At 38.2% G+C, this 12,649-nt stretch overlaps 1 protein-coding gene across 2 annotated transcripts in view; it reads right to left on the reverse strand.

Annotated features, from left to right (window-relative positions):
* Positions 1–12,649, reverse strand: part of GABRA4 (gamma-aminobutyric acid type A receptor subunit alpha4) — a 256,206-nt gene that overhangs the window by 160,839 nt on the left and 82,718 nt on the right. Inside the window, exon 9 of one of the 2 annotated variants that reach the window (XM_060299293.1) lies at positions 4,815–4,931. The exons of the other annotated variant lie outside the window; for it this stretch is intronic. Within the exon in view, the coding sequence (XP_060155276.1) occupies positions 4,815–4,931 (117 nt within the window). Of the gene's footprint in view, positions 1–4,814; positions 4,932–12,649 lie in introns of those variants that run through there. 2 annotated transcript variants of the gene reach the window in all.

Genomic DNA, 12,649 nt, shown 5'->3' on the forward strand with positions numbered 1-12,649 from the left:
CCACTGATAAACTCAAAAAGAATCAAAGATTTAAATATATAAAGGAAAAACAATGCAACCACAAAAGTACTAAAGCAGACAAATTCCTTTATAAACTTGGAGAAATACATTTCTAAATGTGACTCAAAACCCATAAAAGAAAATGTTGATATATTTTACTATATTAAAAAAATAAGCAGGGTCAAAAGACAAATGACTGACATGGGAAGAAACATGAAACTCACGTCAGAGGCAAAAGGTCCATCTCTCTCATATAAAAAGAACAGCTAGATTTCAAACAGAAATAAAACACTAAAAGTTCCCTAGAAAAAGGGCAAACGACAGCCAGTTCACAGAAAAAGAAATTCAAGTGACTCTTAAACAAATGGAAAGATATTTAACTCATTCGTATCTTATTATTAAATAATAAATACAAATTAAAACAACATTGAAGTAACACATTTCACCTATCAGATTGGCAAAAATCTCAACATTTCATAATACTCTGTTAATGAGGCTATGATGAAGCATATTGTAAGCAGAATGCAAAATGGTAAAAGACTTATGGAATTTGGTAATATATAAACAATGCTACATATGCATTTGTCTTTTTTTTTTTTTTTTTTGCGGTATGTGGGCCTCTCACTGTGGTGGCCTCTCCCGTTGCGGAGCACAGGCTCCGGACGCGCAGGCTCAGCGGCCATGGCTCACAGGCCCAGCCGCTCAGCAGCATGTGGGATCTTCCCGGACCGGGGCACAAACCCGTGTTCCCTGCATCGGCAGGCGGACTCTCAACCACCGCGCCACCAGGGAAGCCCCACACTACTATTTTTAATTGTAAAAGAGTGGAAATCACCCAAGTGTCCATCCACAGGGGAATATTTAAATAAACTATGATACATTCACATAACAAAATATTAATACTACAGCTATATTAATATTTTATACAATGAAAAAGAATGAGAAGCTCTGTACATATCGATATGGAAATATTTCCAGAATTCGCAATTAAGAGAAAAAAACAAGGTACAGAACAGTGTATAAAATTTGATTTCCTTTGTAGAGAAAAGTAAAAATTAAGAATATATATTCATATTTGCATGCATTTGCATTTAAAAAATGACACAGGAGACATACATAATATAGGACCTACTAAAGAGTTTACCTAACTAGTCTGACTCAAACCAGACAGACTGGGTCTGTCCCCCTTACAAAGTAATTAAACTCTTTGAACCTATCTATAAAATAGGAATTATAGGAATTCTTACTGCACAGGATTGATACATAAAATAAATACATAAAATAAATAAATACATAAAATAAATGAGTCAACATTTGCAAAGGACATAGGACAGTATTGGGCATTTACTAAGTATTACAGAATTGTTTAAATAAGTAAAACTTACAGAGGATAGAACAGAAGTAAGAGCAAAAACGGAGAAGTGGAAGCAAAATGCACTTAGCATACCATTGCCTCTCTGAAAGAATGACATTTGAAACATTCCTGCCTTCCAGAAAAGTTTTAAAATTTACACTCAAGATCACCAGATTTTATTTGAAGTACAATTTTTCCCTCTGCGACATATTTTAAAAACCTCTTCATTTCTGTTCCCTCCTTTAACTCCCAGTTTCTGGCTCTCTGGTACTGCTGGAAGTGGAGATTCTAAACAAGCCCTACTATCTCCAGGAAGCAGATACTTTCAATCCTATACCACAGTGACTCTTTCCACTGCCTCTTGTTATAGAATTGCTAAGCTGGTGAAACCTGCCTCTCAGGGATGGCTTCTTTCTTATCCCATTTGTTTTGGCTGGAAAATCACTCTCAACAGATTCTTGAACTGAAACTGCAATTGATGCTTCTGAAGCCGAGACCCTACGGGCCCAGGGAGAACTAATACCCCTTCCATATGCTCCTGTAGGCAGTGTCTTTCACCACTGAATTGTTCAGACCTTGAATAGCATTTTTTTCTGCTACATATTTTTCTGCAGCAATGAAATACGCCTCTAGTTTTTATTTTCTTCTCTCCTTCTCCTATACCTTTCATAAAGTTTTAGTTAATTTTTTAACCATTTAATCTGTTTAGGAAGTTGAGTTTCTAATAAGCTTACCCTGCTTATTAATTTGTTCTCCTCTCCAAAATATAAAGGATTATTGCTGTTCGCTGGAAACGAATACTTGCCTTCCTTTTTATCTTTTCTAGACATCAGTTTTTTCCTCATTTTTTCCTGTTTCTTAAATTCCAAAATCATTTCTACCATCAATGATGAAATCACTAAATTCTGAGTTTACTGAAAGTATCCACTGTTTAAACAAATCTCTTTTCCTCCACTTCCCTGAGATGGATAATTCCACAAAAAAAACTTTTCTCCCAACAGACTGATATCAAACCCATTCAAGCTTAACCTTAACTCATGTTTTTGCCTTGCCCCTTTCAGTATGCCTTATCTTGCTGAGCCTTGTCTTGAGTCCTAATTCTTGGGCATGTTCCTTTGAGGCACAAACTATACCTCCCTGCAAACCTACAAAAACTGTATTACCTGAAAATCACATAATCATACTTGGTGTATTCTACATATCCTCCTAGTTTTCTCACTGTTTACGATTCTGTTCTAATGCATTTTACATCATTTCTTATCTGTGACCTCTCAATGGTTTCCTGTTCCTTGACTCTCTTTGAAGGAGTCATACCATTTGAGATCTTGCCTCTTTCTCTTTTTGATTAATTTGGGACCTGGGGACCCTATTTCAATCTAGTAACAACTAAACACCTCTCCCTTTTCCAATACTCTGTTGTACAGCATTTAGATCCTCTTGAATCTCCACTTCTCTCTTATAGATGTCTACTGGAACTTCAAAGTGTCATTTCCTATGTCACCTTTGTCAATTCACTCCCTAATTTCTCAGGTTTTCTTCTAAAAAAAGTTTTACTTTCCTCCATCCTATTTTCCTTTTTGTTTCCACTCTTCCATTGTTCTATATTAACTTGAAGCACAAATTTTAAATTACTCTAACACTGCAAACTCCTAAGCAAAATCCATTATTAGAACTAGAGCACCCCAAGAGCAAGCCTTTATGACTTGCTTTCTTAGCCACTGTTTTTGCAATAATTTTATTTAGTTGTTTCTCATTCTGAATTTAAGAAGAAATTATATGCTCTGTAGAGTAAGGGTCCCCATTTTTTTTAAATTTTGATGTCCATCAACCTCCTATGGGTAGAGTCACAGTTTGAATCTCAGCAGTGAAAAGTCATGGTCAGATTGTATAAAATTACCAAATTTAGAGCCACCTGTGATCAAGAGGTAGGAGCAACTTTAAAACTTACCAACAAGTCACAGGATTCCTCCAACGTTCCCTCTCTTGACTCTGAAGGAGACTCAAAATAATATAAAATGGGGGGCCTCCCTGGTGGCGCAGTGGTTAAGAATCCACCTGCCAATGCAGGGGACATGGGTTCGAGCCCTGGTCCAGGAAGATCCCACATGCCACGGAGCAACTAAGCCCGTGCGCCACAACTACTGAGCCTGCGCTCTAGAGCCTGCGGGCCACGACAACTGAGCCCGCATGCCACAACTACTGAAGCCCGCACGCCTACAGCCCAAGCTCTGCAACAAGAGAAGTCACTGCAATGAGAAGTCTGTGCACCGCAATGAAGAGTAGCCCCCGCTCACCGCAACTAGAGAAAGCCGCACGCAGCAACAAAGACCCAATGCAGCCAAAAATAAATAAATAAATTTATTTAAAATATATATATATGGGACTTCCCTGGTGGTCCAGTGGTAAAGAATCCACCTTCCAATGCAGGGGACTTGGGTTTGATCCCTGGTCAGGGAATTAAGATTCCACATGCCACAGGGCAGCTAAGCCCCCGAGCCACAACTACAGAGTCTACGCACCCTGGAGCCAGCACGCCATGACTAGAGAAAGAGAAAATCCACACTCCACAACCAGAGAGAAGCCCATGCACAAAGAGGCCGCGCACCACAGCGAAAGATCCCGCATGCCTCAACTAAGACCCGACGAAGCCTAAATAAATAAATAATTAATAAATCTTTAAATATATATATATATATAAAGATAATCAGAATTTCAGCAGACTTTCTCTGTTACCAACCTAAGCCTGGCACTAACCACGTCCTGCAGATACCGCTGGATATAGCAGAAACACTTTGAGACCTAAAAACGGCCACTACATGAAAAGACTCTCTATAATTAAACCCTTGTCTCAGAGAAGGCTTCTTAGAAAAAATCAGGTATGCAGAATGTATGGTCAAGCAGTAGCAACTATTTGGCTAGGCTGCATTTAATAAGGACATCTCAGCGGTACTGGTCAGATTTTGCTTGCTGAGCCTATCAAAGTTTTCCTGCCTTTGCTTACAGCCCAGAGCCTGCAGACTTGCCTCTACAGAAATCAGTGTTTTCTTATATAAAACCCGTCACTCTCTTGTAAACAAAATCGTCACAAACTGCAACAACCCACTACAGCTGAAAATATGTGGCCAGCGCCTAGTCCAAAACTATCCAAGTTTAACACCTCCCACTCCAGCCATGCCATAAGCATGCCCAAAGTTTTACTCCATAAGCACTCTACAGCACAGAATTCCTCTTTTTTTGTTTTCTCTCTATGCCCACTTTACATTCTAGATGTTGTGGTGTGAGGAGGGTCGTGCGAGTAACGTCTCTCTTTTACCCAGGGAGAAATGAAAAACAAAAGAAAAGAAATAACGTAGCAGGAAAAGCAAACTATTTCCTTATAAATGCTAGCGAAGATGTTTAAGACTGGCTCATAACGGCAGGTTTGCTCATACTAAACTCCAGAATTAGACAGACTTACCAACTACGGCACAGACAGCAGCCAACAGCAAGATGGCGCACAGGCAAATTCCGCACTTGTCAACTTCACTGCCGGCCGGGGGGCGGAGTAAAGTGGGCACTTTCTAGAGACCGCTCCTCCCTAAGACGAAAGGAAGGGGCGGGTCATACACGCAGACTTTCTTTCAAAACTGACCAATCAAATAGCTGACTGCCGGCTCCACGGGAAGAAGTAAAAAGACAGAGAAGCTTTAGGCGTGTTGTTCTCATATATGTCCCTCCACAGTGAAGGAAACAGCATTGGCAGAGGTGTTCCCGTTCCTCTACATAATGTATAGTCTCGCTGGTGGGAATCTTTTCCCTCCATATCACAGCAATCTTTTGGCAAACTCACTATTTCTTTCTTTCTGTTACATCTTAATCCCCCTGGGCCGCAAGGGAACTTTTCCTGTAACCAGAGCGTGAGCTACAAGTCTTGTAGTGTATCTGACCTCTCCTAAACATGCCAGGTTATTAATTATGGTAACCATATAATGTTTTCCAACCGATGCCCCTTGAAAGTGAAAGGGGGCAATAAAATTAAAATTATAAATTTTGGAGATTTTATATTGATGGGTTTATACAGAGGGCAATTCAAAATTCATTTTGTAAAATAAAATTATTTCTAAAAATTAAAGCAGCTATATTTAAGCAAAACTTTTTTTTTTTTTCCGGTACGCGAGGCTCTCACTGCTGTGGCCTCTCCCGTTGCAGAGCACAGGCTCCGGACACGCAGGCTCAGCGGCCATGGCTCATGGGCCCAGCCGCCCCGCGGCATGTGGGATCCTCCCAGGCCGGGGCACGAACCTGTGTCCCCTGCATCAGCAGGCGGACTCAACCACTGCGCCACCAGGGAAGCCCTTAAGCAAAACTTTAAAATGTCTTCATTATAATATGAACATTAAAAATAACAGAATTATAATTATTCGCACATATTAATGTATTTTAGTGTTTCAGCCTTTATCGCCCGTAATAGTGAGTCACTAATATTTTTCTGAAGAATACATTTTTAATACGGTGTTATTGTTTTTAAATTTTTTAAACTGCCTACAGTCTTCTCAAATATGTATTTTATGGTTGATATATAGGAAATTTTGACATCTTTCCTCTTCACTGTGGATGGTAATACTTTAAATTAAGAAAAACTCAAAAATTATGCTAAACAAAATCTCATTCCTATTTTTTCTTAAAATATGTAAATTTTTCAGTCCAAATATTTTCCCAAGTGCTGTCTTTCTGCCTCTACTCAAAGTAACAGTCTTCAGCAAACATTCGTAGGACATAAGCTTCATAAAATAAGTTTTCCATTATTTATGATACTTTTGAAGGTTTTGCCAAATTTAGATGCTGCAAATTGGAAATACTTTTTTTTTTTTTTTTTTTTTGCGGTACGCGGGCCTCTCACTGTTGTGGCCTCTCCCGTTGCGGAGCACAGGCTCCGGACGCGCAGGCCCAGCAGCCACGGCCCACGGGCCTAGCCGCTCCACGGCATGTGGGATTCCCCCCAGACCGGGGCACAAACCCGTGACCCCCACATCAGCAGGCGGACTCCCAAGCACTGCGCCACCAGCGAAGCCCCTGGAAAGCCTTTTAAAGTTCATTTTATTTCTCTAAGAACGTGAATTTATCCTGTTATAATAGGAGCTCCATCAAAAGATTCTTCACATGGGTTAAAATATCCCAAGGAACAATTAGAGAATTTCAAAATTAAATTTTATATTGTTAGGGGAAACACTGACTGAAATCGCCAAGCCCTGGCCAGGCACCACAGTAATCACGGCATGAGGTCCCGGTAAGGAATGCAGAACTAACAAGCTATCACCAACCAGAAGAATTCGGGAAAGGTCAAAAGGAGAGAGGAGATGCCAGTCCATATGTCCTACCAACCTCCCAGAATCCTCGCTGGAATCTATCTTGACGGAGCGATGCGCGTGCCACCAGGAAGTACCCTGAGTCAGAAAGATTGAAAGTCAGAGATAACCGGAAACTAATACCATCACCATATAACCTGGGACTGCAAGCCATGTGACAGAGCCGTCGTCCTCCTCCTCCTTACGGTAAGAGAAGCCGACGGTTCTCTTACCGTCCTGCTCTCCGACCGGGTGACCCTTCCCAATAAAGTCTCTTGCTTTGTCAGCATGTGTGTCTCCTCGAACAATTCATTTCTGAGTGTTAGACAAGAGCCCACTCTCAGGCCCTGGAAGGGGTTCCCCTTCCTGCAACAATATTATACAAAATTTAAAATCCACTTGAACTTGTTTAGGTTATTCCTTGATTTTGTAGAGGTAAATTTAAATGTCTTTCTTGTGTCACAAGGAAGTTATTTTTTTCAATAACTGCAGTCTACAAATCTTCAAAACTTGAATTTTATTAGCACAATTTTTAATTGTTTAATTAAAATTTCTAAATGATTTTAAAACAATGCAACAAAATTTTGTTTATAAAAATTGAGTAGCTCTGTAGACCACTGAAATCTATTTACAAAATGTATTTGTAAAGAATTAAATATTCATAAAATCCTATTTAGAAGCAACCAAAGAGAAAAAACATATGCTGTTATGTTTGAGTCTTTTTTTTTTCTTTTTTTTTGTACTCAATTCTGGTTTTATCACAAAGAGTTTTGTAGTTTGGTTCATCAAATTGTCATATACAGTAGTACCTTGGTATCAACGGGAATTGGTTCCAAGGACCCTTCCACCCCCAAAGAATACCAAAATTCATGGATGCTCTAGTTCCTTATATAAAATGCCATCATATATGCATATAGCCTAACCTATGCACATTCTCCCATATACTTTAAATCATCTCTAGATTACTTATGATATCTAAAACAGTGTAAATGCTATTTAAATAGTTGCCCGTGCACTGCAAATTTAAGTTTTGCTTTTTGGAACTTTCTGGAATTTTTTTTTCAAATATTTTCAGTCTGTGTTTAGTTGAATCTGTGGATGTGGAACCCGCAGATACTGACGGCCAACTATATACAGGCATACCTCGGAGATATTGTGGGTTCAGTTCCAGACCACCGCGATAAAGCAAATATCGAAATAAATCAAGTTGCACAAAATTTTTGGTTTCCCAGTGCATATAAAAGTTATGTTTACACTATACTGTAGTCTGTTAAAATATGATAGCATTATATTTTTAGAAAACAATGTATATACCTTAATTTTAAAATATTTTATTGCTAAAAAATGCTAACCATCATCTGAGCCTTCAGCAAGTCATAGAAGTAACATCAAAGATCACTAATTCCAGATCACCATAACAAGTAAAATAAAATGAAAACTTTGAAATATTCCAAGAATTACCAAAATGTGACACAGAGACATGAAGTGATCAGATGCTCTTGGAAAAATGGCTCCACTAGACTTGCCCCAAAGAGAGTTGCCACAAACCTCCAATTTGCCACAAACCTCTACAAAACGCAATGGCGTGAAACACAATAAAACGAGGTATGTCCGTATGCATTATAACAATATTTGTGAAGTTTGACAATTACAGTTTATAAGTCAATTGCAGTTTGGATGCATTTATGAATTATGTACACACCACAGGCGATTTTGCAAATGTAGTCATTGCATATATTTCTCAACAAGAATTTTTTTTTACTATGACCTTATGCCCTGCCAAATTTAAATTCATATTACTGCAAGTAACTTTATTTTAAATATAATCCTTTTAACTTAATACAAAATAACATTCACAAAAATAGCAGACATTTTACTTTTGAGGAATGAATTTTCAAGTTGTAATGTGATTTCCATGAGCTGAAAGGGGAAAAAAAAAAGCATGGGAAGTTATTTAACTTATTTTCTTCTTGAAGCATCTGATAGCAACAATATAAAACTGGCCTTATTTAACAGCCAATGTCTCAAACTACATGCACTAGAAAATTGGGGATTAAAAATAAGAAAAACTAACTAGATGAATAGTCATTTACTCTAAAGGAAAATGTCTATTTCACAATGTTATATGCAGATGTACCCTCTGCAATCATGTGTGTGTTAATTTCTTATCTTACAGTACACTCTTCTTAAAATAACCACTAACCTTTGAAGTAGATGCTGATGATTCTTCTGCAAGTCTATGTCTTCCGGTTTTCATAGTGATATCACTAATGTTCTCATGGTGGATGATAAAGAGTCACATATTTTGTGTACTTATTATTATTTGTGTACTTATCAACTCACTTAAAAACAGAAATTTAGTATCTAAAATCTCATTAAACATGAACTTTCCTTTTTTTCAATCTCATTGCTCATGAAAAGGCTTATTAACAAATTTAAGTTTTACTGAACAATAAAATACTTATGTATTTATAGTATACAGTAAATGACAGAACAACTATAAGAAAATTCAGCCTACTATGTCTGAGCTCAAGAGTAGTATAAGTTAGCCTCAGCTGTGCAGGCATGTTTTGGGTACCCTTATCTGTAGTACTAGTTTCACTGAGCCCACCTTTTGGTATCTTAGGGACGCCCCCTGCCTCTCAAAGGCCTGTGCATGAACCAGGCCACAGCTGGATGGTACCCCAACCGGACGGTAAGCAGAACGGCATCAGATAGTTTGCTCACCACGACCAAGCTTTCCTAGCTGTCCTGAGCTGCTAGTGTCACAGACCAGATTGCTTTATTAGTGAATGTCTTCCATAATGTTCTTAAGAGAAAGATCCTGGTTATGTTGGGTCTGGAAAGATCAGAACCAGAGCCAATCTGCTGTTGGGTTGTCTGTGAGGTTTGACCATGTGTTAACATCAGAATTTTGTTTATTATACATGTTTCATACATTTCTAAATGAGATCATGGCAGAAGCCAAAAGAATAAGGTCAAGAGCTAACAAATCCACCCTGACTTATTTTAATGCAAATGTAAATACTATTTTTCATCAAAAATTAAAAATCTGGGATAAATACTATATTTGACAAGATGCCAAGAAATAGGATATACCTTCTTTGGTGTGGCATGCTTCTGTGAGCCTGACACCTTCAGAACTCTCCAGATAAGGAGTGGAAGTGAGGCCCATTTGAGAAGATCTTCTCTAAACAAACTACATATATTTTGTTTACTTCCCTCCCTTGACAGTTATTTCTAACTACACAGATTTTGTTTTGTTCAGTCATAGAGCTGAATCTCAGAAGTGAGAAGCGGCACACTATGCTTGCCTCTCTTCTTTTCCCATAACTCTCTCTCCTCTATCTCTGAATACCAACCGCCCCTCCCCACTTCTCAGTTTAGATCCCACTCAGAAATCCATGTTGGGGAGAAGGAGTGATTGGAAATCTCTAAGGAAAATCTTGTCAATTGCCAGATTGGTTCTTTGCTTCATAATGGAATATGAGGAAGAATTCAACTAGAGAGCTAGATGGAAAACAGTAAGGGTAAAACAGATGAGAAGTGCATGATATAGGTCTTGGGGAGGCATTTATGGAGAGCTTTGGAGGCAGGGATAAGGGAATAACTGTGGAATATGGGGAAATGGATGGGACATAAAAGGGAATTTTAAGAAGTGTTCATTTCTATATATGCATACACTTCAAGGTGTTTAAGAAATCCAAGTGAATAAATTAATTTACTTGGAAATTGATTTTTAATTGCTGTGCTGTGATTCTACAACCATCATACTGCAATTGTATGATTTCAATAGGATAAAAAAGGAAACAATGGAATTCAGGAGAAAATGTCATAAAATAATGTCTTGGTCAAGAAATGATTCAAGTTTAGAATAATTATCTAACTATATTAGCACTTGTAAGATGTGTTTAGTCTATGATACCAAGCGACACAGCCTTACAGCTTGACCATCCACACACAATTTCTTGAGACATTCTATGCTTCCTGGCAAGTTTTTGTTTTTTTCTTTATAACTAATACTTTGCAGGTTATCTGACAGAACTGACATCTCCATTTATCTAGATCATATGAAATGCTTGTCTAAATTTGTGATACTGCACTTCAAAAACTAATTTAAAAATTTCCTTGTTTCAAATTGCCACTTAACTGGCTCAACTGCCTGCTCACTAAGGTCTGGAGTCAATTAGCTAAATAAAGGGATGGTTAAGGGGAATGGTTTAATAGCAGTAGAAGGCTATATCTCCACGTCACAGTCCCAAAGCTTGGAGTCCCTTTCCTTAATTGTACTGCCATTTTTAGCTAAGGTTTAGGAAGAAGCCACTCTGCCCTGGTAATTCTTTTCCCTGGAACCTGAATGACCTCTAATTTTTACACCCTGCTGAGAGAAACATGTATGATTCTCTTCACAAACTTGTTCCATGTGCTATAAGTGTAGAGACATGTATCCTCTATGGATTTTATTGAAGGACAAATGTTTCTTCCTCTATGTCCTGTCCTCTGGACTGATTTTTGGCTATTAGGTAATGGCAGTGCACACACCAGCACACACCAAATAACACAGGTCAAAGGGGAATAAGGCTGGGGTTATTTTTTCATAGGCCGAAATTCTGTACTGATTATAAATATAATTATCCAAATACTGTGTTTTTTAAAATATCTCAGTGTGGTGAACCTAGGGCAAATGTATCTAAATTCCACAGAGGTTATCGACTGCCAAGAAGTAATGAAACATTGGTGTTCATTAAATAGGCCACTGAATAATGTTAATATGCATGACAGACTAAAGTTGCCTGCAATTGTATGACACTCCTCCCATTGAGAGGTAAGGTCTGAGTCCCCTCTTGTTGAATCTGAGAGGACCCTCTTTTGACCTATAGAGTATCGCACAAGTGCCATATTTGCGCCAGTTTGTAAGATGGACATTAATAGACTTGCCGCTTCCACTTCCTATCACTGAATGCTTGCTCTGGGGAAAGCTAGCTGCCCTGTATGAAATGTGACTTATGAGACTGCCATGCCATGGGAAGGCACAAGGTAGCCACATACAGAGAGAAGTCCTCAAATAGCCACGACTGTAGGCCTCTCAGTCCATGCATCAGGCCTGTGAGTAAAAAAAAGTTCCTATGACTCCATCCTCACCTGCCATTTGACTGCAACTCCATGAGAGACTCCAAGTGAGAACCACTCAGTTGAGCCAAGAGAACAACAAAGAAAAATAACGAATTATGGTTTTAAGCCACCAAATGTGTTGGGGAAGTTCGTTAGGTCTCAATTGTTAACTGGGAATAAAACCCATCATTTATTGAGCATTTAACTCTGAGCCAGGTACTTTTCAAAACATATTCATATGAATCAACTCATTTAAACATCAAAATCACTCTTGAGGTAATTAGCCTTATTTGACTGACGAGAAAACTAAACAGCAGTGAGATTAAATAATATGCCTAACGTCACACACTACTAAGTGATATATGAACCTAGAGCCCCTAGACCAGCACTATGTTAACCTACCTCTAGGTAGTATGTTGTCACCTTACATATCTCAGTTTGTTGTTTCTCATTTACAGTATTATGCATTTGTGTATGTGTGTGTGCATGCCTGCCTAATAATTTATGCCAGCATGCATTGAACTCATTGAAAATACTTTCAGCTTCAACATATCAGATGGCAAGATGTATATAAACTATGAAGACACTATAAAGATTAAATTTAAAAGTAAAAGCATTACTATTAATACAAAAATATATCTATATCATATACATATGTTTCCATTACTTACATAGTACCAGACATGCTTCTTCCCTCAAATGAGAAAAACAAGTGAATAAGAATCACTGCTATATAAGCTCTCATCCATATGTATATCATGTAGTCTTAAGAGTAATACTGAAACATTGAAAGTAAAATAAAATACTAGATCACATGTAGTCTGTTCTTGAAGCGTTCGTAGCCAGGGGCAGTTAGAAT

Source organism: Globicephala melas, chromosome 5 (assembly GCF_963455315.2).
Source record: "Globicephala melas chromosome 5, mGloMel1.2, whole genome shotgun sequence".
NCBI classification, from domain to species: domain Eukaryota; kingdom Metazoa; phylum Chordata; class Mammalia; order Artiodactyla; family Delphinidae; genus Globicephala; species Globicephala melas.